Raw genomic sequence first — 27,836 nt, 5'->3', positions numbered from 1 at the left:
CTCCACTTTCCTTCCGTTACAGTTTTAGTGAACGTCAAGCGCGATGCTGTCTACAGCTCTGGTCCTGTGTTCTGTGGTTTTCCTCGCGTGCGGAACGCAATTGAAGCCTAGATTTGAATACAAGTACAGTTTTAAAGGCCCTCATCTCACCCAGAGCAACAAAAGCATCCCTTTCTGGGATTATGGCGGCGGTAAGGTTTTTTTTCCCGGAGTTACACTCTTCGCTTTCTGGTTGGTTGATTCCTGTGTACACGTGTTGAATGTCAACAATAACATATGCCGGCACATTTCTAGAGATTGAACTGAATAGAATATTTTCTCAGATATTCAAATCAATTTCTTCGTGAATAGATTGATTTTTATCGCGTCCGTGGGATTCAGGATGCCAGTGTTGCTAAAATAAATCTTCATTACCATATGCACATATGGTCAGATGGTAGCTGGAGTTCACCCAGAAATTTCGTTCTTTCACTTCCTCCATTGTATATCTGTACCGTACGTAATCACGAAGAAATTGGGAAAATTATATTTTGAGGGGGGAAAAGAAGAAATGTAAATAAGTAAATCTTAATTCACCATGTACAATGTTGAGATTGCCATGACTAACCAAAATGCATGTTTCATAAAAGCAAGCTGAGACAAATTCTTTATTAAGAGATTAGACTGTATATATGTTTCAACAGACCTACAATAAAGATTTCCCCTATTCTCCAGTTTTCAGTGTTGAAATAATAAATGATGAATATAACCATAGATGTCGATCACATTGTACAAGGTGGCTTAAAAAGACTGTTTCTACTCACATTTATATTTGTGTCAACTCTTCAGGGCTCGAAATTAACATACCCGTCAGTTCGTGACTGGTTAAAAGTCTGGCGGACTGACATACGTTTGTTTTTGTCAGTCCGATGGGACTGGTTAATTTTCTAAAGCATATCATTTTGGAAAATGTACTAATGGAATCTTAAACACACATTTGGCATCCCTGTGTATAAGATATCGGACAAACCCAGTTAGTAAATATAAATCTCACATAAGTGTTACCAGTGATTTTTTAAGGCCCATTTTGGGTCCGAATGTCAGCCCTTTCCCCATCTAAAAATTGTCATTTTTTCCCCAATTTAGCTTGCATTTTCCCCAATAATGAAACTATGAAAGGAAAATGTATATGAAAAAAAAAAATAAACAATCGATGTGAATTATATACATAAGACTTAACAAAGAGTTATGGTAATGATGATTTGGATAGAATAGTTGAAAATTTTAGAAGGTTAAAAAAAATTAGATGTGTAAAATAAAGATAATATAATGTTTAATGTGATTTTAAAACTTGTATACGATAAAATTGATTTTTTCCAATTTGACTGAAATGTCGACAATTTTTCCCAATTCGAAAGCCACAGGACCCTTGTAAAAAATGTAGAAAAATCACTGGTTACAATATTGTCTGAGGCATATGAAGTTAAATTCTGTTACTTCATTTTAATAACATTAACGAAATATGTTTGATCATTCCTGAAAAACTCTGGCCGACTGGTAAATTTTTCTGCGGACTGCTTGAAATTATACCCTATCAGTCCGGATGGACTGGTGACATAAAAAGTGGGTTTCAAGCCCTGCTCTTGATAAAATCCCAGTTACTTGCAGTTAATTTGCTTTAAAATACCTAAATGGAAAATCTAGAGATTTGATGATTGCCTCAAACTTTGTGATGTACACAATATGTATAATAAATAGATAAATAATGACAATGGATGGATTTTTCAAAAGCAACTGATTTTTTTCTTTGTTTTATGTCTAGATGCCATCGCTGGTGAAGATAACATCAGATTAGCGCCATCTATCCGGAGCAAAAAAGGTAATCTTTAAGCCGGGATTTATCGAGGTTTTTCTTACCACTGAAAAAGGGCACTTTCCCCCTTTGACAGCAAAGAAATATACATTCCTTTTTCCATAGACATTGATAGATAAGATTTCCTTATTTGTAGAAACTACAAAAAAAAAACAATGAGAATTTGAACAAAACTAATTTGATTGATCAATATATTTAGAGATATTATAGTCTAATGATGCCCCTCACCCCTCCTCAGAAAGCTCATGACTGCATTCTCAAAAATTCCCCATGAATATGAAATGGGGATTAACATTTAAAAGCTGGATAAAACCTTGCTTATAGTTTCCACAAGAAATCTGGGATTTACCAGACTTCACATTGTAGGGTAAGCTATGTGAATCTGACCATTTAACTTTACAATGTAAGGTAGGCTATGTGAAACTGACCATTTAACTTCACAATGTAGGGTAGGCTATGTGAATCTGACCATTTAACTTCACAATGTAGGTTATGCTATGTGAAACAGACCATTTAACTTCAGAATGTAGGGTATGGTATGTGAAACTGACCATTTAACTTCAGAATGTAGGATATGCTATGTGAAACAGACCATTTAACTTCAGAATGTAGGTTACGCTATGTGAAACTGACCATATAACTTCACATTGAATGTAGGGTATACTATGTGAATTGAACCATTAAACTTTACAATGTAGGGTAGGCTATGTGAAACACCATTTGAATTTCTTCTGTTAACACTTACATTCAGTATAGATCTTGTTTTGTAATCCGAGCATCCTTTAATTTTGGTCATTCGCTGCATGCATTGGCACAATAAATCATATAATATGTCCTCTCAATTAAGAAAGATGGCACAGTGCACTGATTTGTCAAGAACTGTGAATTTTTCAACAAGTTGCCCTGCTTATTTAAAGTCTAGATTTAAAGTATGAGGTTTAGTTGTATTTGTCTAAATCCTTGATGTATTTTTACAGGGTGGGCGTGGACCAACCAGAAGACAAACTTTAACCAGTGGTCAGTGGAGTGTGTCTTCAAGGTCACCGGTCGGGGTCGAGTTGGAGCCGACGGACTGGTAAAATCATGTCACCTCAATCTGTCAATTTCTTGATTTCAGAATTTTTTTTTCTTTCGATTGTTTGGGAACGGTACAAGTGCCCATTCATTTAGGGGAAATAATGTCAAAATAGATCAAATTGGAAATTTTCTTTCATCATGTTCATTTCAGGCTTGAAATTAACATATGCCCTTCAATTCAAGACTGGTTAAAAGTCTGGCAGACTGATTGACATTTGTTTTAAGGCAGTCCAATGGGACTAGTCAATTTTCTAAAATGGAATTTTGGAAAACCCACTTATCAAATTGTAAACACACATTTGGCATTTCTCTGTAGATATCGCACGGACCCAGTTTTTAAATATAAATCAGTGTTAAAATATTGTCTGAGGCACATTGAACTCAATTCTATTATTTGATTTTGATGACATTCACGAAATATGTTAATTATTTCTGGAAAACTCTGGTGGACTGGTAATTTTTTCTTCAGACTGGTTGAAATTTTACCTTATTTATCTGTTTGGCTGGACTGGTGACATAAATCTTAGTTTCAAACCCTGCAAATGGTATTTGTTTTAAAATCAACACTGAATAACATATCTTAAAGAATAAACAAATATTGGTCCTTTACAATTTTGCAAACAAGCACCAATTCCTTAACTTCTACTTTCTATTTGTGAGGAAGTGAAGGAATTAGTTAATTCATACAACGTTTCATACAAAGCAAATTATGAGCCTTGAATTACATAGACAGTTTGTTCATGTAACTGGACATTTTGTAGCCTCTGGGAAAGATGGATAACGCTGGAAAACAACACGAGCAGCATGCATTATCAAACATTGCCAAATTCTGTAACTTATATGAAGAGTACGCGAAACAAAGCTATAGTTGCAAATATCAAATAATCATAATACAGATATATATATAAGTATGTAATATCAAATAATCATAATACAGATATATCTATAAGTATGTAATATCAAATAATCATAATACAGATATATATATAAGTATGTAATATCAAATAATCATAATACAGATATCTATAAGTATGTAATATCAAATAATCATAATACAGATATCTATATAAGTATGTAATATCAAATAATCATAATACAGATATATATATAAGTATGTAATATCAAATAATCATAATACAGATATATATATAAGTATGTAATATCAAATAATCATAATACAGATATATATATAAGTATGTAATATCAAATAATCATAATACAGATATCTATATAAGTATGTAATATCAAATAATCATAATACAGATATATACAAGTATGTAATATCAAATAATCATAATACAGATATATATATAAGTATGTAATATCAAATAATCATAATACAGATATATATAAGTATGTAATATCAAATAATCATAATACAGATATCTATAAGTATGTAATATCAAATAATCATAATACAGATATCTATAAGTATGTAATATCAAATAATCATAATACAGATATCTATAAGTATGTAATATCAAATAATCATAATACAGATATATATATAAGTATGTAATATCAAATAATCATAATACAGATATATATATAAGTATGTAATATCAAATAATCATAATACAGATATATATATAAGTATGTAATATCAAATAATCATAATACAGATATATATATAAGTATGTAATATCAAATAATCATAATACAGATATATATAAGTATGTAATTTTCAAACAGACAAGATTTAAGCATTGAATAATTCCCAATATCCAAATGTTGATGATTTCCCCAAAATTAAGGTACACATGTAGCTTGTAAACGTTTTGTGAAAAATACTGGCAACAAACTCCAAATTTCCATTTCCATGTGTTTCATGATCTTCATTAAATAATCAATACATTACATATTAAGTGATTTAAGTTTACTTGTTTTAATTTTGTGATTTTTTTCCCTCGTTTTGTAAAACCTGTAAATTCTGTTTGAATTCAATGAGGTCAAAACACAAATCCTCAAACTTCTGTCTCAGTATTTTTGTGTCCTTGAGAACAGAATAAAGAAATAAATGATCTATTGATTTGACATGATTGTAACCTTCAGCTAGTCTGGACTAATGTCGCCCTGTGGTGGTTGTAGACTTTGTGATTGCCAGTGGCATTATACAAAGTTGTTGACTTCCTGTGCTGAACATGTTCTGTAAAGTTTCATGGAACTGTTGGCCTCTAGCCATTCTTAAACAAATCTGAATGTTCGTGTTTCAGCACACTCTTTCTGGAATAAATGAAAATGCAGAGAAAGTTATTTTTACATGATATTCTAATTGGAAAGTATAACCTGCAAAACAAAGATATTTGAGTTAAAAACTCAGACTAATGTTTGTTCAATTTCAAAAGTACTAGTTGATACCTGTACATGAATGCTGGTACCATGCCAGAACACATATTAGCCTAGGAGTCACTAAAGATACTGTTCCCTCCATGGAGTCTTTATACGTTCATCCAAGACGGAACGTATTATGATATATGGCAATCATGTCCGTCCGTTTTGTGTCCGGCTCGTAACTTAGATACTATGAGACCTAGAATCATCAAAATGTTTCAGCCGTTATATTTTGGGTAGAGGATGGGTCGCACTCGGAAGTTAGGTCACTGTGACCTTTGATAAAGACAATATGGGCAAATATGGCAAAATCCTGTCTGACTTGTAAGTGGACATGTCAATTATTCGGTTTAGAATCATCAAACATGGTCAATCAATGCAGTTAATGTCACACTCCAAATCTAGGTCACTGTGACCTATAATTAAGATGAGATGATGATATAAGGCTTAAGCATTTTGTGTTCATGGAAATTTTAGTCCTAGAATCAACAAACTTTGTCCATTTGTGCCTCTGTAGAGAAATGTAAATTGCAGCCTAAATTCAAGTCATTAAAACTTTTAGAATGTTAAGTATTTTTTTTTTAAAAACCTATGTTTTAAGGGAGGTAATCCCTACATATGCAATAACCCTATTCAGTAATTATCACATCAAGATATACACAGTTTTATAATCTTGATTTTATCTCAATCTCAGTCTTTTTATATTTGAAGATGTTGCTACAATCTTTGCACCAATTAAGGTGGACATGATTCTGTGTCCTGCACTTTTATCTGTTTACAATGAATTAACCTCTAACAGGTGCATCACATGCTGAGGTGGTGCACTTTATTAAGGTTTTTCTCCATAGGCTATTTTTTTTTTTCAAGTCCATCAAGATGTAGCCCAAATTACAGTTCTACACAACATTACACACAATTTAATTTTATCCCAAGATTTCATTAATGACTCAGAGGTATTTTATTTATTGTATAACGAAGGAAGTTTTGTACTGTAGTATTTTTATGCAGAAACAATTTCACCATGTTTTAAAACCTACACAAAACTATTGATTATTATCTTCGGGTAATGAGTAAATTTAAAGTCACCCTATTTATTATTATATCTCATATAAAGAATCACTAGTAAAACAGAATCTGATTGGCCGAGAAGGTCACATGACCGTCATGTTTGCCCTGCAACAAAACTTCTTGTTCCACCCCTTCGGATATCTCGTGTTTTCCTTTCGTGTCCAGTTAAATGAACAAACCCTAGTGTTCCGAATGATGCAGACAACAACATGCATGCAGCCTCGTGCATTTCCATAAATTTAACGTCAAGGTAAACGAATTTTATTGTGACGTCACAATGAGTCCAAGTCATTGTATTTTGATAGTTCGTAATGCACAAAACATGCGGGTCCCTGATATACAATTAAATTGCTTGGTTTTGGTTGATAGAAAAAACAAGTAAGTAAATCAGCATTCATGGAGAATGGAAATACAAAAACTGGTTATCATATCACTGTAACTCGTTGTTTTTACATTCTAATACGTTGATAGCGCGGTGTTACTGTTAAGGCAATCTCAGCTACATACAATGTATAGCTGAACGGACTCCAATTTCAAATACATTTTTGTAGTCTTGCTTTGTTTCGGTATAATAAAAAATTTATTGCATGAATGTTCGGGGATATGAATATTTATTCACCCAAGAAAAATCATATTCACCTCGTGCGTTGCCCTCGGGGAATATGATTTTTCTTGGGTGAATAAATATTCATATCTCCCTCACTATCATGCAATAAATGTATATTATTACCTGTAATTCAGTGAATAGCAGGGTAATGAGTAAGTTTAAAGTCTCCCTATTTGAACACTAAGGATGAGAGCAGCATTCAGGAAACCAACAAGGCAGTAAACATTGTACTACACAAGTTCTTGTTCTACTTGACTTCCAACCCAAGTCCTATCATTCTTCGGTATCGTGTTTGATTTGATTTGTCAGTGCATTTCGTTTCCAGGGGATTAGAGTTCCACCAGCAGTTAACTCTGGGATGACAATGGTGTTGAATGTGTGTCATATTTCACATGTTTCAGTTTCTTAAAAATAGACAATCTGACGTTTATTTTTTTCAACTCATAAATATAATCGTGACTACATTCGTAAAACTGCTACTGCTCATATAACTGTATGTTTATATATATACATGTACATGTTATAGAGGTTTTGGCACATTATGAATGCCAAAATATGAATCCCACTAAAATAAGTACACGCTTTTGATTAGCAGCTGTTTACTGTGTTTTTCAGGGGGGGTGGTTTTGATTAGCTTCTCAGATCACTGCAGCTGTTTGCTTTGTGTTTTTCAGGGGGTGTGGTTCACTGAAGACAAGGGACAGGATGGACCGGTGTATGGAAATCAGGACATGTGGAGGGGGCTGGGCGTGTTCATGGACTCATTTGATAATGATGGACAGGTATTTGTCATGAATATTCATTGAATTGAATTTACACTGGTCCTTTTCTCTAAGGGTGGGGGCGGGATGGGTGATGATTCATTTTTGTGTTTGCATAATGTTATTTACTGGCTATGGAGTGGAACTTCAGCTTTGGTAAACTCTTACCATTAGATGATGATAGTTTGGTATAAAGAACAGTCAGTGCTCCATCTTTAAATGTCACATTTGACTCCATTGGGATTTGAACCCAGACAGTTCTAACCAGAAAAAGATTGTCTACCACTTGTCTGAGTTAATTGGCGTCAGTAACTAATACATGTGTGATGTTAAACCTAAAAATATTGATCAGTTCTTTTTCATCTATATGTGTGGCTGAAGAATAATGACAAACATTGGATCGTAATTCTATGATTTTATTTCAGCATAACAACCCGTACATTATGGCAATGGTGAACGATGGAACACAACAATATGATCACCAGAGGTATGTCATGGAAGATGATATGTGAATATGTGAAGGTAACAGAAATAAATGTGAAGGTGACAGAAGACTGGATTTTAGAAATACACACACGTAAATTTCATATCATAAGACTGGATTTTAGAAATACACATAAATTTCATATCATCATAAGACTGGATTTTAGAAATACACACACGTAAATTTCACATCATCATAAGACTGGATTTTAGAAATACACACACGTATATTTCACATCATCATAAGACTGGATTTTAGAAACACACGTAAATTTCACATCATCATAAGACTGGATTTTAGAAACACACGTAAATTTCATATCATCATAAGACTGGATTTTAGAAATACACATAAATTTCATATCATCATAAGACTGGATTTTAGAAATACACACACTTAAATTTCATATCATCATAAGACTGGATTTTAGAAATACACACACGTAAATTTCACATCATCATAAGACTGGATTTTAGAAACACACGTAAATTTCATATCATCATAAGACTGGATTTTAGAAATACACACATGTAAATTTCATATCATAAGACTGGATTTTAGAAACACACGTAAATTTCACATCATCATAAGACTGGATTTTAGAAATACACACATGTAAATTTCATATCATAAGACTGGATTTTAGAAACACACGTAAATTTCACATCATCATAAGACTCGATTTTAGAAACACACGTAAATTTCATATCATCATAAGACTGGATTTTAGAAACCCACATAAATTTCACATCATCATAAGACTGGATTTTAGAAATACACACACGTAAATTTCATATCATCATAAGACTGGATTTTAGAAACACACGTAAATTTCACATCATCATAAGACTGGATTTTAGAAATACACGTAAATTTCATATCATCATAAGACTGGATTTTAGAAATACACGTAAATTTCATATCATCATAAGACTGGATTTTAGAAACACACGTAAATTTCACATCATCATAAGACTGGGTTTTAGAAATACAGACACATAAATTTCATATCATCATAAGACTGGATTTTAGAAACACACGTAAATTTCACATCATCATAAGACTGGATTTTAGAAATACACGTAAATTTCATATCATCATAAGACTGGATTTTAGAAATACACGTAAATTTCATATCATCATAAGACTGGATTTTAGAAATACACATAAATTTCACATCATCATAAGACTGGATTTTAGAAACACACGTAAATTTCATATCATCATAAGACTGGATTTTAGAAACACACGTAAATTTCATATCATCATAAGACTGGATTTTAGAAACACACGTAAATTTCATATCATCATAAGACTGGATTTTAGAAACACACGTAAATTTCATATCATCATAAGACTATACTGCTTCGCACGGACAGTGTGAGTCGTTACAGGTATCGTGCATGTGATGTCAGATGTCATTGTGATGTCAGATGTCATTGTGATGTCAGATGTCATTGTGGACAGTGAAGATTAAAACACACTGTAATACTAAATGTCATGATTAGAAATACTTTAAATTAATTCATGCATTGTTGATGGACAATATGTGTACATGTATGGTATGCATAAAAAAATTACGTAAACATGTATAGTGTACAAAAAAAATCACGTAAACACACATGTATAATGTACACAAAGAAATTATGTATAGTGTACACAAACTAATTACGTAAACATGTATAGTGTACACAAACAAATTCGGTACATGTGCAGTATGCATAAACAATTGGTGTACATATATGGTATGCACAAATTAATTGGCTGCATGGAGATATCATGAAATTCAATTTTAGCTTGCATCAAAAGGTGGTTTTTCTTGTTCAGAAAGCTTAATACCAGCATCTTCTGTGTGTTTTATTTTGGACAGTGATGGATCAACGCAACAGATCGGTGGTTGTCTGCGCGACTTCAGAAACAAACCATATCCAGTCAGGGTAAAAGTAGAATACTACAACAAGATTCTCACGGTATGTAAAATATCACGGAAATTCTCACAGTATGTAAAGTGTTAGGGAAATTCTCACAGTATGAAAAGTGTTGGGGAAATTCTCACAATATGTGAAATGTCAGGGAAATTCTCACAGCATGTAAAATGTCGGGGAAATTCTCACAATATGTAAAATATCAGGACATTCTTACGGTATGCATAGTGTGAGGGAAATTCTCGTAGTCTGTAAAGTGTCGGGGGAAATTCTTACAGTATGTAAAATGTCAGGGAAATTTTCACTGTGTAAAGTGTCGGGGAAACTCTCATAGTGTGTAAAGTGTCAGGGAAATTCTGATAGTGTGTAAAGTATCAGTGAAATTCTTGAGGTGTGTAAAGTGTCAGGGAAATTCTTGCGGTGTTTAATGTGTCAGGGAAATTCTTGCGGTGTTTAATGTGTCAGGGAAATTCTTGTGATGTTTAATGTGTCAGGGAAATTCTTTCGATGTTTAATGTGTCAGGGAAATTCTTGGGGTGTTTAATGTGTCATGGAAATTCTTGCTATGTTTAATGTGTCATGGAAATTCTTGCTATGTTTAATGTGTCATGGAAATTCTTGCGATGTTTAATGTGTCAGGGAAATTCTTGCAATGTTTAATGTGTCAGGGAAATTCTTGCGATGTTTAATGTGTCGGGGAAATTCTTGCGGTGTTTAATGTGTCAGGGAAATTCTTGCGGTGTCAGTGCTCCAAGTTGCGATTAAAACGGTCGCATTTGCGACCAGAAAATCGATTTTGCGACTAGAGATTATATCTAAGTCGCATTTTTGCGAGTGGAAAAATATTGGGCATATTATATCTAAGTCGCATTTTTGCGAGTGGAAAAATATTGGGCATCCAGTAAAATTTTGTAATCGGGATCGGCCTAGTACATATAACGAAGAAATTCAAGAATCACACAGAGAAAGTTCTGCATTGAAAGATGATGTGCTGTGTCTAAAGAAAAATGTAAAAGTAAAGGAAGAACCCCAGTCCTAATGGCTGAAGGAATTTCGTGGTTGATATACAGAGATTGCAAAATGTTCCAATGCAATACAACTTTTGCCAGAGTAAATACTTGACTTGTTAGCATCCAGAATGTCTCACAGCACATTTCTATTCAGTTTAGAAATAAAACAAACAAAACACATTCATGGGTATAGATTTTTTTCTTGAAAGATATTCAAATTTAAAAAAAATCTTGTAGGTCTTATTTACAAAATCTTTTACCATGGCGAGTAAAAATTTTGAACATGGCGACTAGAAATTTGAAAATGGCGACCAGAAATATTTCTATGTCGCCATTTTGCGACCTGATAGCAGATATGACTTGGAGCACTGGGTTATTAATGTGTCGGGGAAATTCTTGTGGTGTTTAATGTGTCAGGGAAATTCTTGTGATGTTTAATGTGTCAGGGAAATTCTTGCGATGTTCAATGTGTCATGGAAATTCTTGTGGTGTTTAATGTGTCAGGGAAATTCTTGGGGTGTTTAATGTGTCAGGGAAATTCTAGGGATGTTTAATGTGTCGGGGAAATTCTTTCGATGTTTAATGTGTCAGGAAATTCTTGGGGTGTTTAATGTGTATGGGAAATTCTTGTGATGTTTAATGTGTCAGGGAAATTCTTGCGATGTTCAATGTGTCATGGAAATTCTTGTGATGTTCAATGTGTCATGGAAATTCTTGCGATGTTTAATGTGTCATGGAAATTCTTGCGATGTTTAATGTGTCAGGGAAATTCTAGGGGTGTTTAATGTGTCAGGAAATTCTTGCGATGTTTAATGTGTCAGGGAAATTCTTGGGGTGTTTAATGTGTCGGGGAAATTCTTGTGATGTTTAATGTGTCATGGAAATTCTTGGGGTGTTTAATGTGTCGGGAAATTCTGCTGTGTTTTGTGTAGCACGGATAATTTCTGCGGGTGTTTTGTGTAGCATGGATTTCTGAGGGTGTTTTGTGTAGCACAGATAATTTCTGAGGGTGTTTTGTGTAGCACTGATAATTTCTGAGGGTGTTTTGTGTAGCATTGATAGTTTCTGAGGGTGTTTTGTGTAGCACGGATAATTTCTGAGGGTATTTTGTGTAGCACAGAATAATGATAAATTTTGAGGGTTTTGAGTTTTCGGTGATGTTTTAACTCATCTCACAATGACACTCATTGACCATATAGGTTACCTTTCTTTGGAAAATATCTGCACATTTTTAGCATAGCGTAGCTGAGTCTAAGCAGAGCTAGAAACTCCCGAAATTGACAACTTTCAATTGATTGAGAAAAACAGAATGCACAATTTCTCAAGACTACTGACATTTGTTTGGTAACTGGCTGTTGTTTGTATTCTGTATAGCTAAGGTATTGCTAGTATTGTATGTTTTACCTGAATGACTGAAGGCTTATCGTGAGTCCAGTTATTTTTACAGTAGATAAATTTTTACCTTTTGAACTTGTAGGAGTATATATGGTGAAAATAAATTCTAAGGAAAAATGCTTTACTTTTATTTCTTACAAATTTTGTTTTGGCAGCAAAATGTTCATTTTCACAATTTTTAACATAAGAAATATATACAGGACATTGATCCAGTTTCACAAAAATATTTCTGCGAAAGCATTTCAGAATTACAATATCTAATGTATGAATTACTGAATGAATTGCTATGAATGCATCATTCAAATGGATTGAGAAGAAATATGTGTAAAGAACAACACTTTGATAGGTCAATGCATAATGCAGAGTTGCCAACCCTCAAGATTTTGGCGTAAGGCGTACAATTTTATGGCTGGAAATATGCCTTACGATTTCACTATATATCTTCCGATTTTCGCTTAGTTGACATTTCAAAAGTTTTAGAGCTGTCCGTCTTTGGTTTTAACTTTTATAATAAACAAGCCATAGTCATTACTACGTTTGTTTGCATAGTCTACATATACAAAATCTCGATCATTTTAATGCTTTGAAATAAACAATATGACAGCTGCTACTAAACATAAAGCATGTGTTGATGGAAATAACAACAATAATCCCCCAAAGAAGAAAACCTTATGGAGCTAGAAATTCAAATAACAATATGCAAGTAAACATCTATTTGTTTCAAAGTCAGAAAGGGGAAGTTTGTATGTTAAGTATACAATCTGTTTGACAAACCTCAACATTTCTCACGGCGGGGAAAATGACATTAAAAAGCTTGCCAGAATAAGTGACACAGTAACTGTAAAATTATGATATACTAATGAAATAAGATTTTGTACACAAGTTTTAGTAAGTAAAATCCAATAAAAGATGTATTTGACCTTCTGCAGTTGTAAAAGCATTACATTTGGATTTGAAATATGCCTAAAATTGCTCACTGAGGTTACATATTTATTCATAAAAGTTCTCCAGTGGCACTGCTGACCCCTCCTTACTATTTTACATTTCATAATGTTGGCAGCTCTGATAATGTATTAATCTGAGGAGTGTAACTGTCTTATGCTTCACTGATTACACCTCTGTACCTGTACTACAACTGTTACAGGTTTTTGTCAACAATGGACTAACAAACAACAAAGATGACTTCGAGCTTTGTCTGAGACAGGAGAATGTTAACCTACCAGACAGTGGCTATTTTGGGATCACCGCCGCCACAGGAGGTTTAGCCGGTAAGTATTATTATTATGTATATATATATATCTATATCTATATATATATATATATATATATATATATATATATATATATATACGAATATTTAAAAAAGAGATACGATTGTATGTTATACTTTCATATATAGTCTAACCTCATTATCTCGAGAATTTTGTTGTTGAGATATCTGAGTATTCAAGATATCGAGGGTAAAATACTTAAGAGTAAGTGGTTCGGACTGCCGAATTACTTTGACATAGCCACGGTATTCGAGATATTGAAGTTCAACTGTAAGCTAGATGATTGGTTGAGAAACATTTGATATTAAATACTATCACCCTCTGAATGATAAACCGCGCCCTCCAGCGGGAGAGAACATAGCAACAGTAGCATTGCTTGACAACGGATGGTATTAGAAAAATGTGTTGACTGCACAGAATTCATGTGTGTACAGTTCACCATCAATACCATGCGACAATTCGTTAAAAGTTTGCCATCTGTAATAGTTCATAACATACAGTATTATATGATTAATATTGCATGCAAGCGAGGGTGATGTTGGAGATTCCCCTGAAAACCTCGATTGGAAATGTTTTTCTCAGGCAACGTTATGTTTGATATGATATAATCCTGTGATACACATACATGTATATAATGATTTTATTTATATGATAAGATTAATCAGTACAAGTTTATGTACTACCAGTAAAAAAGGAAGCCTCTTCCATGGACTTTTTTTGTTTGTAAGTCTGGACTATGTATAAGGGAAGTGTTAGGTGCTGCCTGTGGTCAGCTAGCCTCTTCCGTGGACTTTTGTTTGTAAGTCTGAACTACATGTATGTATAAGGGAAGTGTTAGGTGCTGCCTGTGGCTGGCCATCCTCTTCCGTGGACTTTTGTTTGTAAGTCTGGACTATGTATAAGGGAAGTGTTAGGTGCTGCCTATGGTCGGCCAGCCTCTTCCGTGGACTTTTTGTAAGTCTGGACCGTGTACAAATCCAGGATTATAACCACAAACACTTGTTCCACATGTTAAAGTAAAATGCGCTTATAGCAAAGTGCTGGGGACAAACCAGTTTAATTCACTATAAACAGAATTCGTTATATCCAATAAATTCATATTATGTTTTGAAACTACAGGGATTGAAAATCACTTAGCTGTAAGCGTGAATTCATTATAAGTGTGTTCTCTGCAACGTGCTTTACTGTAAACATAAATTCATTATAAGCGTGTTCACTGTAACTGTTTTACTGTAAGCAAGAATTCATTATAAGTGTGTTCACTGTAACCGTGTTTTACTGTAAGCAAGAATTCATTATAAGTGTGTTCACTGTAACCATATTCTACTGTAAGTGTGAATTCATTATAAGTGTGTTCACTGTAACCGTGTTTTACTGTAAGCGTTAATTCATTATAAGCATGTTTGCTGTAACCGTGTTTTACTGTAAGTGCGAATTCATTATAAATATGTATGCTGTATCCATGTTTTACTGTAAGTGTGAATTCATTATAAGTATGTATGCTGTATCCATGTTTTACTGTAAGAGTGAATTCGTTATAAGTGTGTTCACTGTAACCGTGTTTTACTGTAAGAGTGAATTCGTTATAAGCATCTTCGCTGTATCCATGTTTTACTGTTTTGTAGACGACCATGATGTACTGGCCTTCCTCGCTCATTCCTTACATTCCCAAGATCAGCAAGTAAGCATGTTTTTAATCATTCACTTTGGTTTAATCTAATCAATCTACTTATTCTAGCCCATTGGATGGGGACGTTAAATAGTCTCCAGTGAAAATCAATTTATTCTAAAATATTTAACTCTCCTATCCAACATTATCGTGGGTGTAATGGTGTACCTAATTAATCAATTGTAAGTTGTAGCATCTTCAGCAACATCAAATTGCTGTGCATTGTAGCTGTAGCATCACTGTAAACTGTAACCTTGCTGTTCATGATAAACTGTAACCTTGCTGTTCATGATAAAGTATAACCTTGCTGTTCATGATAAACTGTAACCTTGCTGTTCATGATAAACTGTAACCTTGCTGTTCATGATAAACTATAACCTTCTTGTTCATGATAAACTGTAACCTTGCTGTTCACCGTGAGCTGTAACATTGCTAAAAGGTTTATGATTTAATTGATAGCCAGCCAGTCAAGTTCCTGAGCAGGAGAGACAGAAATATGAGAAGGAGTTCGATGATTATTACAAGGAGCTAGAACAGGCTAAAGAAAAGTGAGTTATCTCCCTTTGTGTAAGATAACATGCCTCTATATTGAGCATAACCTAGAAAACTTAAAAGATAATTGTCTTGAAAACTTCATTTGGATATGATGTGGAGTGGTCATGTGATCAAATCCCGTGAAGTCCACAAGACCTTCTGAGATTTGGTAGTGTATTGCATCTCTTCATGTCTCAGTAAAGTTTTTAAATTGGTTATTTATTACCTATATATTAAGTTGAACCTTTTTATCCCAAACTTGATGGGACTGAGAAAAATATTCGAGATATCGAGGGTAAAATACTGAAAGAATATTAAGTGGTTGGGACTTCCGGATCACTTCATCCTATCCGTGGTATTGGAGATATCGGTGTTCTGCTGTATGCATATATGAAGAGTTGACATTAGAACATGGAAGGTTTTTATAAGGGGTAGATCTATAGCTTATTAAGTAATATAGTATACTGTGTGAGTAAATGTTTGATCAAAATGACAACAGTGCAGGAGTTGTATCATAAGAAATGATTGTCTTATAGTTTTGGAATAATTGAGTAATGTTAATAGAGCGTGAATCCTGTCTTTCACAGCTTCCAGAAGCAACATCCAGGAAAACAGCCAGGAGACTATGAATCAATGGTAGGGTCCTTCAAGTGTTTGATTTAATCTTGATGTCGAAGTACTTTAAATTAAGAAAGGTTATTCATGCTGATATGGATTTTTCAAAACAAAATGTGTGCATGTATTACATGAATAGATCGAGGAAATAACTTTCTTTTAATGCCACAATTGGTGAAAGAATCAGCTATTTCAATGAGGTAGAAAATTACAGGGGGAGGTTGAGGTGTACAAAGAATAGCCATTTCTGCCTGACACTACACTTCACTAGTGACTAGTATATTAGATGATTATATGTAACATACAGATTCCAGTCAGTGGAACAGGATAGTGTTTTATATTGCAGTTAATTCTTCCATTATTGTCACATACTCTTCCAACGATTTGTCTTGCTTTTGGCTGTTCTGTTGTACACCCTACATTCAGTATTGATATGCTTTTCTTAATATTTCTATATTGACAAACTTGACTTTTTATGCCCCCCTTTGAAAAAGAGGGGGCATATTGTTTTGCACCGGTCGGTCGGTCGGTCGGTCGGTCTGTAGACCATGTGTTGTCTGCTCAATATCTTGAGAACCATTCACTTGATGATAATGATATTTCATATGTGGGTTAGTTATGAGTAGAAGAGGATCCCTATTGTTTTTCAGGTCAAAAGGTCAAAGGTCAAGGGTCAATCTACTCTGGACATAGGAATATAATGTCCGCTCAATATCTTGAGAACCCTTTGCTTGAAAGACATCAAACTTGGCACACTGGTACATCCTAAGGAGTAGATGACCCCTATTGATTTTGAGGTCATATGGTCAAAGGTCAAGGGTCAAACTGGACATAGGAATATACTGTCCGCTCAATATCTTGAGAACCCTTTGCTTGACAGACATCAAACTTGGTACACTGGTACATCTTCAGGAGAAGATGACTACTAAATATTTTAAGGTCACATGGTCAAAAGTCAAGGGTCAAATTGGACATAGGAATATACTGTCCGTTCAATATCTTGAGAACCATTTGCTTGACAGACATCAAACTTGGTACACTGGTACATCTTCAGGAGTTGATGACCCCTATTGATTTTTAGGTCACATGGTCAATCCACTCTTGACATAGGAAGATATTGTCTGCTCAATATTTTGAATTGATGATACTACTCTCAATTAAATGATGTGTGTGTGTATAACCCTTTTCAATTTTGCACCATGGAGGGCATATGTGTTTTACAAACATCTCTTGTTGAAGATGAATTTATCAACAGTTTTATAAATAGAATTGTTGCACAATACCATAGCATCTCACACAATATCATGGCAGAAAAATCTCTTCTTTTTGTTTTACCCTTTGGAATTGTCCCCCTTTATGGTGTATATAAATTGTCTCCCTTTATGGTGTATATAAATTGTCTCCCTTTATGGTGTTTAAATTGTCCCCCTTTATATATATGAATTGTCTCTCTTTATGGTATATAATCAAATTGTCTCGTTTTATGGTATATAAATTGTCCCCCTTTATGGTATATATTTAAATGGTATATAAATTGTCCCCCTTTATGGTAAATGAATTGTCTCCCTTTACAGTTTGAAGCTCAGGAAGACCGCGAGCTGCGTATGATCTTTGACGGACAAAACGAAATGCACAACACGCTGAAGGAACTGAACAGGAAGTTAGATGAGCTGATGGGAAGGCAGGAAATGGTTCTGTCCCGTGTCAGTCAGCTCACTGGTGGAAACGTACAGGTAGCACAGGTAAATGTTTATTATGTTAAATGTGTATTCATATCTCGTGTACGTGAGTACTGGTCATTTTATCTCCCCTCTTCCAGTGGGAGACATTGTTGTTGTACTTTCTGTCCGTCCGTCCGTCTGTCTCAAAATCTTGTGAACACTTCTCCTATGTGCTTACTGTAGAATCCTTATTTTACGCGAGTACTTATTATTGCAAAATGACTCATGGGCGTCAAATCACGAGGAAATAAATTGGTGAGTGTTCTGTTGATCAAGTGTTTTTTTTGCATGTATTTTAGCAATATAAAAATAAAAGCGAGAAATATTTTTTTTTGCATGTGATGTTTCTCTCGAAATTACACAATGATAAATTCCTCACATATATTTAGGAATCTGATAGGTTCGAAACTTCATTGCCATTTGTAGATGTGGTGGGACAGGAGGATCCAATTATTTTCCTTAAAGTTATTGTGGATCTAATAGGGATGGAGGATGTTCAAAATTTTAATACTTTGTGAAGGCTGAGTGTAATATAATTTGTGAACACTCCTCCTTTATGGCTTATGGGAGTTCATAACGTTTATGTTCCTGCTCATGCTTTCTCCTCCATACCATGCAGTTCATTAAGGGGAGGAGGTTTCATTAGGAACACTTCCAAGTTAGATAGCTGGGGAGACATTTGTTTATTTCATTTAAATACTGTGATGCCGAGAGAAATGACATGTCTGAATATTATCAACCGACATTCTGATTCCTCCACTTCATTAGATTCCTCTTTGATTTTTCATTCAGCCTCTCGGTGAATATAGAAATTTAGTTCAGGGTAACTATTTAAAGTATTGTCACACCACATGTAAATAATTCGGTTGTCATTGATTCGATGTTTTTGGTTTTTTTTCTTTTCGGCAGGGTGGAACAGCTCCTCCCATAATACCCGACACAATAAAACGTCACGAGGTAGACCAGGTGATGAGCAACCAGGCGCAGATCATGAACGACGCCAGAGATATTAAGTAAGTATCCCGCGACGCGAGAATTACAACATAATCTTATATATATACTCAGATCATGAACGACGCAAGAAATATTAAGTAAGGCTCCCGCGAGGCGAGAACATAATCTTATATATATACTCAGATCATGAACGACGCCAGAGATATTAAGTAAGAGTCCCGCGAGGCGAGAATTACAGCATAATCTTATATATATACTCAGATCATGAACGACGCAAGAGATATTAAGTAAGTCTCCCATGAGGTGAGAATTACAGCATAATCTTATATATATATACGCAGATCATGAACGACGCAAGAGATATTAAGTAAGGCTCCCGTGAGGCGAGAATTACAGCATAATCTTATATATATACTCAGATCATGAACGACGCCAGAGATATTAAGTAAGAGTCCCGCGAGGCGAGAATTACAGCATAATCTTATATATATACTCAGATCATGAACGACGCAAGAGATATTAAGTTAGTCTCCCATGAGGTGAGAATTACAGCATAATTTTATATATATATACGCAGATCATGAACGATCCAAGAGATATTAAGTAAGTCTCCCGTGACGCGAGAATAACTGCATAATCTTTATTTATATCTATACTCAGATCATAAACGATGCATGAGATAATAAGTAGGGCTCCCTTGAGGCGAGAATTACTGCATAATCTTATATAATTATATCTTATTATACCCCAGAAAGGGTATAATGTTTTTGACCCATCCATCAGTGCGTCCATCCGGCAGTCCCCGTTTTTGTCAGTGCAACTCCTCTGAGACCGGTCAACAGAATTTCATAAAACTTTGTAGTTAATTAGGGCACACTGTGTAGATGTGCATATTCTAAGGAAATTCTGATTCAATAATTTTGTGGGAGTTATGCCCCTTTTGAACTTAAAAATTTCGAGCCCATTTGTGCATATTCCCAGGAAATTCTGATTCAATAATTTTTGTGGCAGTACCACTATTGAACTTAGAATTTTGAGCCTGTCTGCCCTGTTCTTGCATTACCATTCATTAAGTGAGGCATTGTCAAGCAATGTTGGAGCGTGGGGTATGTGAGCTTGCTCGTCTCTGCTTTCTTTCATGCTATATATTAAGTAAGGCTCCCGTGTGTAGGAATTTATACTGGATAATATATATACGCTGTTATTAGGTTGTCCGAGTAGCATAGTGAGAATTACTGATAATCAGATTATTTATACTCGGTTATTAGGGTGTCCGAGTAGCATAGTGGTCAACACTCAGTACTCCCTGCAGTAGCCCATGTTTGATCACGATCGATGGCGGTTGTGGGTAATAGAGCTGGTATATGATCGGTGGCGGTTGTGTGTAATAGAGCCAGTGTAATGGTCGTCCACTCGGAACATGTAGAGGTACCTCTGGGAGTACTCCAGTATCCTCCCACTCTAACAACCCCCTCCCATCCTCCCACTCTAACAACCTCCTCCCATCCTCCCACTCTAACGACCTCCCATCCTCCCACTCTAACGACCTCCCATCCTCCCAATCTAACAACCTCCTCCCATTCTCCCACTCTAACAACCCACTCCCATCCTCCCACTCTATCAACCCCCTCCCATCCTCCCACTCTAACAACCCACTCCCATCCTCCCACTCTAACAACCCCCTCCCATCCTCCCAATCTAACAACCTCCTCCCATCCTCCCAATCTAACAACCTCCTCCCATCCTCCCACTCTAACCACCTTCTCCCATCCTCTCACTCTAACGACCTCCCATCCTCCCACTCTAACAACCTCCCATCCTCCCACTCTAACGACCTCCCATCCTCCCACTCTAACGGCCTCCTCCCATCCTCTCACTCTAACGACCCCCTCCCATCCTCCCACTCTAACGACCCCCTCCCATCCTCCCACTCTAACAACCCCCTCCCATCCTCCCACTCTAACAACCTCCTCCCATCCTCCCACTCTAACAACCCCCTCCCATCCTCCCACTCTAACGACCCCCTCCCATCCTTCCACTCTAACGACCCCCTCCCATCCTCCCACTCTAACCACCTCCTCCCATCCTCCCACTCTAATGACCCCCTCCCATCCTCTCACTCTAACGACCCCCTCCCATCCTCCCACTCTAACGACCCCCTCCCATCCTCCCACTGTAACGACCCCCTCCCATCCTCCCACTCTAACCACCTCCTCCCATCCTCCCACTCTAATGACCCCCTCCCATCCTCTCACTCTAACGACTCCCTCCCATCCTCCCCCTTTAACGACCTCCCATCCTCCCACTCTAACGACCTCCCATCCTCCCACTCTAATGACCTCCTCCCATCCTCCCACCCTAACGACATCCTCTCACTCTAACGACCTCCTCCCACTCTAACGACCCCCTTCCATCCTCCCACTCTAACGACCCCCTCCCATCCTCCCACTCTAACGACCCCCTCCCATCCTCCCACTGTAACGACCCCCTCCCATCCTCCCACTCTAACCACCTCCTCCCATCCTCCCACTCTAATGACCCCCTCCCATCCTCTCACTCTAACGACTCCCTCCCATCCTCCCCCTTTAACGACCTCCCATCCTCCCACTCTAACGACCTCCCATCCTCCCACTCTAATGACCTCCTCCCATCCTCCCACCCTAACGACATCCTCTCACTCTAACGACCTCCTCCCACTCTAACGACCCCCTTCCATCCTCCCACTCTAACGACCCCCTCCCATCCTCCCAACTCTAACGACCCCCTCCCATCCTCCCACTCTAACGACCTCCTCCCATCCTCCCACTCTAATGACCCCCTCCCATCCTCCCAATCTAACGACCCCCTCCCATCCATATCTCGAACTGTAGAGAGATATTGATATAAGTTTGAGAACTTATTTTTTAGTCGTCATAGAATAAATAAAGTATAAGCTTTACCCTTGTGTAAGGGAGGTAACAAACTCTCTGGTACTGTATATGCTTGCCTATAAGTTGGATTTTTGGTCCAAAACTCTATGTCCGACTTACAAGAGTGTCCTAAGAAAATTAGTATTTTTCTGGACGACGTAATGTATAGCCTAGTATTTTTAAACAACAAAGACATGGACGAAATACTGTAAACAAAATAGTAACTTTTTAATTTGCTGAGATTAAGAAGTGCAATATTGATGTCATATCCCAAAACATTGGAACATGGATAAATACATAAGAGTGTTGATATGAAATTGAATTGTTGAGGAAAAATATAAAATATTGGTGCGTTTCTCAAAATATTAATTGAAACAGAGGTAAAAATATTAGAGCATTGATTTGAAATTGGATGAGGAGTACTCTCAACAACCGATGGATGGGGGGGGGGGGGGTGTTGGGGGGGGGTGTTACTCATTGCAACAAATGGATGAGAAGGATGGGGTTGGGTCTTTTAGGTGAGAATTTCAAATCAGGAGTTCTTTTTTCAAGATAGATGTTTGTGTGATCATGAAACCTCACTGCTAGATGGCTTTAGTGTCATGCATAGGTATAAATTTGTTGCACTGTGTCTCCTACTGAAAGGTTGTCAGAGAGTCTCCAAACAAACAATCACGAAATCTATGTATGAAAATGTATTGGTTCTGTTGGTGATAACATGTAACACCTTTAATAATGTTTGCCCGTTTGTTTACTAGTTTATTTACCCATTTGTTTACCTGTTAACCTGTTTTGTTTACCTGTTTGTTTACGCATTTGTTTACGCATTTGTTTACCTGTTTAACCTGTTTTGTTTACGCATTTGTTTACCTGTTAATTTATTTTCCAGACAGGTGATTTATGATGTACAACAGAGGACGGGCCAAATCCAAGGCAACATTGGAATGGGTGGTGGATCTCAGGGAGGTGGGGGATTCCCACAGGATGTACAGAATATTATTTATAAACTACAGGAAAACATGAACTTCGTTCGGTCAGACCTGACCAATATCGCCAACAAGCCGCAGGTAAGATGATGACCTCTCCCCAGGGTCAAAGATCAGCCCAGGTCATATTGTTTTTGGGGTAATCTGACTTTGTTTCAGACTCATATTTTTTCAGCTTCAGAAGATGAAAGTTTTCATATCTTATCCGTGAATGAGCAGGTCCATGTGAAATCTTTATTCTAGGTCAAGGTGAAAATGATATGTTGAGGTCAAGGTTGTCCCCATAGTAGCAGATGATAGTGATTCACAAACATCTTAGCTTTATTCACTGATAATGTTTTATTTTGCCGAGACAAGTGCACTGTCCGGAGGTCTAGGAAAGCTCGGTATTCTAGCTTTATTCACTGATAATGTGTATTTTATTTTGCAGGGACAGGTGCACTGTCTGGAGGTCTAGGAAAGCTCGGTATTCTAGCTTTATTCACTGATACTGATAATGTGGGTTTTATTTTGCAGGGACAGGTGCACTGTCCGGAGGTCCAGACGAACTGTTTATCTCCCATGTTGTTTTTCGTGGCGATAGCTCTTCAACTTCTGTTTATAATAGGATACATGGTTTATAGGTAAGTTATGAGATACTGGTTTTTCATGCCCCTCCCCCCCCCCCCCCCCCCCCCCCGAAGCAAAGATTCGAGGACATCTAGTGTTTGGTCTATCTGCTTATGTGACTGAGGCAAAAAACTTTCACCTGAATTTGGTCATATCTTTTACACCATAAGAGATAGACTTTTTATATCTAGTATGTGTATTCTTTGTGGCAAGACCTTTCCAATGACCCAAAAAAAAAAAGACCTGATGATCTTTACATTGACCTTTGACCTACTTTTAGAAAATTTGAACGTAAGTCATATCTTTCAAAGCAAAAGAGGTACTGTTTTTATGTTAAGCATGTGCATTTTTTTGTGAGAAAACTTCACCAACAATACCAGATTTGTTGACCTTGTGACCTTGACATTGACCTTTGGAAATTTTCATAAAACTACAATGTCTTAACAGTTCCACTTTGTTGTACTCGGGGGGCATCAGTGTTTCAATCTTTCTTCTTTTTTTTTTTGTAATCAATTTGTCTCACTGAATGATAGCAAGAAATGGCTAGGTTTTATGATATCCGAATGTTACAGATTTTATAGAATCCTACACATGTGTTTGTGAAGAAACTTTCACAATTGTGTTGCCTATTTCTGTGATAAGGATTGTTCATGCCAGCATGAATACACTCTGCATCTCTGTTTTGTTTTGTTTTGTTTTTGGCTTACTAAGCAAAGCAACACTTAGGAATTCTTCCATTCATTGGTAGCTGATAGGCAGGAATTTGATATTTTGGATGTTGCATTCATGTAATGAGTGTTAATTGCTATACCAACTGTGCAATAATTAATTACATCATCACAGATAACACATCTCATGTAACATTCTTTAAATCTAAATTCTGTTGTTTATATATATGCATGTATTTATATCTATATATTTTTTTGTTATTATTTCAGATCTAACAAAGAGGCTCAAGCTAAGAAATTTTATTAAATATATGAGTACTTTATATCAATGTTGAAAGTTTTTATTAAAATTCCATGGTGCATTTAAACATTATGAATGAGTTGTGAAAGGGAGGTAACTGTGTGGAAAGAACTGAATGAGTTTTATTCTCTGATGACGCCCACCTGAAGATTGAGTTAGGCTAAAGAAGAATGTCGTTTTTTTTAATTTTTTGTGAGATTTTTTGTAATTGTGTTCATGTGTAGAGAATGAGATGATGTGTATAGGAATGTTTTAATTCTATAGTCAGGGTTCATCATGTGAATTCAAAAGTTTGGACTCTTATAAAAAAAAAAATTTGGTGAAACTCTATGAAAAACTATTGTAATCATGAGAATCCTCTGATTGTGAAAGTTAATTATTGTTATAAAATAACCAACTTTTGATTTTGAAGTGCTTGCTCTTTGTTGAATGTACAATGTAGTTACAGTTGACTGCCATATTTTTTTTTAAATTGATTTTAGCATAAAATTTATGTTGATCTTGGGAATAAATGAACACGATGTTTATTGTTGTAAATTAAAAAGGGAAAAAAATTATCAGCACAGCAATTCTTATCAGTACTTATTTATTTGTTAATTATTTGCAGCAATTAGATTTTTAAAAAAAAAAATTTTCATTGCATACATGTAAGTGATAATGAAGTAAATATTATTTATATATTATATTGGGATTTCTGTAGGGTATATCAGAAGTTCGTCATTTGAAGATCATAATTTTTGTAGTTAAGATGTGCCACTATTGACTAATGAAGTTCTCGTGTACATGTGTAATGTGTACATAGAGGCAGAAACTTACAGTGACGAGGCAGACGATGGCAATCTTCATCAGTCAGTGTGTGGTTGTTAAACAGAATTATCATTAAACAGCTCCATGAAAAACGTTTTTTATAGAATTCAGAATTCTGTATAATGGAGAGTGATTGCTATGGTAATGAATTGAAGAACACTGAAGATTTCTAAATAAGAATACTAAGTCAAAGTGTGATATATATATATGCCCACATGAATGACAGGGTCAGAAACTTAACATAAGTTATTATTCTATTTTTGAGAAACTGATATTTTAAGGTTGATGTTTGTGTGAGAGCTCTGCCATTAAAGGAGCTGTAGAAATTAGCATTTTTTACATTCCATTTTCTGGGAGGATCCTGTAGCATTTGTTAAGTTACAGGGTCGTGTGTATTCAAACTCTGTTCAGAGATCTATTGATAAATATGTATCTAGGTCATTCACTGTGCGTAATCAGTTTACATTTAGATACTACTTTGATACTACATTTTTGCTGCATGTGAGGAAGAGATGACATTTTTTTCTGGTAACCATGTATCCTGTATGTCTAGAATATATCAGTGGACCATCTCTGTGGCCGTTTTTAGAAGGGATGGCTTGTCTCACAGAAGATCTGAACTGGGGTTTTAGCAGCCATGACTGACGTATTCTAAATAGACAATGTGAAATGGGTGATACTCGTAGACTTGTCAGCTTTAATGCCGTATAAGCAAAATTTTTTGTAAGCATTTAATTTTGGCAGTATTGGCAAGGGTGTTGAGATCGCTAAAATTGAATATCACTAACAATTCATTCTGTGTAGTAGGTAATAGTTATCTTTCTTGGAATTATAAAGTCGCTAAAATTATCACTTGCTAAATACATATATACCCATTTTTATGGAGAAAATCACTAAATTTGTGACTTGCTAAAAATTCCACTTGTACGGTAATACTCTCTTCAGTTTTATTTGGTTTGATTTTTTTAAAAAGACAAACTATACAGATTTTTCATCACATATAGTAAGTTCTAGGGGAAAGTCGCCCCCCCCCCCCCCCCCCCCCCCCCCCCCCCAAAAAATGTCTAGATTGTTTTGTTTGTAGAAGTATTAGAATTTTATGAAATCGGCAGGTTGGACGTTGGTGCTACATGTAATATAGAAGAGCTTCCCACCATCAAGTACTGAACTGTCAGCCATTATGATAATGTAGTATACCTCCTTAATTGACATTCTGTGACAAAATTAAGATACATTTGTAATTTACATCCAAGAACTAAAAATTGAAGTGACACATCCCCCCAACCACCCACCCTCCAACATCCTTACTTTATTTTAGAACAGAGAAAACATTTGAAAGTGATACAGTTTTCAGAAGTTGCCAAAATGTAGTTAGTAGGCCTATAAATTACATATGTATTTGGGTGATTTGTAAAACAATGTTCAGCTTTTATTCCGCATATGAACCTGCATGTAATGTGATGCTTGCAGAAGTTCTATAGACCAGACTAGATTTTTATGTGATAGTTTTCCCTCAATTTACACGCTGCCTGAAGTTAGAAGTGATTTACACTTAATGCTAGTCTTGTGGACTTGAATGTTGATGATGTATTTTTCTAATGTTAAACTTTCACATTTTTTACTAAGCTATCGTGGGTTGAGTTGTGCAATGGAAATCTTGCTAAATACAGGAATGTACTTGTATATCTGCAATGGACATCTTACTGAATACATAAATTTACCTGTGTATCTTCATTAAAATGAGGCGATTAACCCATCCTTTTTTTGAGGAGCACCTGAGACTAATGGTTATGTTTTGTTACATTATTTTTTTTTCTGCCTGTGCCCCTTTATGTTTTCATTTTAACCCCTTTGTCATCCCCCTCTAGTCATTGTAAGGAGTGTGTTATCTGTGAGGTAGAAGTGTGCATGTTGCAGCTAATTGGAGGTTATGTCGACCATATTGTATCTGTCTTCATCCATGTCTGGTAAATGGTTTATATTTATTAATAAAGAAAACAAATTCATCTTTGTTCATATACTAGTGTTGAAATTTTGTCTCAGACTTGAGATACTGCATTTAGTGTAAGGGATGTGCTTCCTGGAATCTGACAGATCAGAAAATCAGTATGCAAAAAGATCGAAGAGTGAACAAAAGCTGTTTCTGGCTTTTACCATGCATTGTGAACCCACTGTTCAACTGATCAGATGATTTACAGACAATCCACTGTTCAACTGATCTCAACCCTTAGGTCAACTGATCAGATGATTTACAGACAAACCTCAAACCACTGTTCAATTGT

At 35.8% G+C, this 27,836-nt stretch overlaps 1 protein-coding gene across 1 annotated transcript; it reads left to right on the top strand.

Moving 5' to 3' along the window:
• Window positions 1-27,560, top strand: LOC125662261 (protein ERGIC-53-like). Its single transcript, XM_048894434.2, has 15 exons — window positions 1-191; window positions 1,802-1,858; window positions 2,830-2,927; window positions 7,610-7,717; window positions 8,122-8,183; window positions 10,051-10,150; window positions 13,655-13,778; window positions 15,407-15,462; window positions 15,910-15,998; window positions 16,572-16,620; window positions 18,174-18,341; window positions 19,230-19,333; window positions 23,073-23,250; window positions 23,686-23,792; window positions 24,717-27,560. The coding sequence occupies exons 1-15, from the start codon at window positions 44-46 to the stop codon at window positions 24,751-24,753; spliced, it is 1,485 nt and encodes a 494-aa protein (XP_048750391.2). The 5' UTR covers window positions 1-43; the 3' UTR covers window positions 24,754-27,560.
• The last annotated feature ends 276 nt before the right edge of the window (window positions 27,561-27,836 follow it).

Source organism: Ostrea edulis, chromosome 8, assembly GCF_947568905.1.
Source record: "Ostrea edulis chromosome 8, xbOstEdul1.1, whole genome shotgun sequence".
Lineage (NCBI taxonomy): Eukaryota > Metazoa > Mollusca > Bivalvia > Ostreida > Ostreidae > Ostrea > Ostrea edulis.
The sequence above is the reverse complement of the archived record's forward strand: the minus strand, read 5'-3'. Positions and strand labels throughout refer to the sequence as shown.

Coding starts and splice junctions, on each gene's coding strand:
- LOC125662261 (XM_048894434.2), top strand. CDS start 44: ATGCTGTCTACAGCTCTGGTCCTGTGTTCTGTGGTTTTCCTCGCGTGC. Junction 192..1,801: donor TTTCTGGGATTATGGCGGCG/GTAAGGTTTTTT, acceptor TTTTATGTCTAG/ATGCCATCGCTGGTGAAGAT. Junction 7,718..8,121: donor CATTTGATAATGATGGACAG/GTATTTGTCATG, acceptor ATTTTATTTCAG/CATAACAACCCGTACATTAT.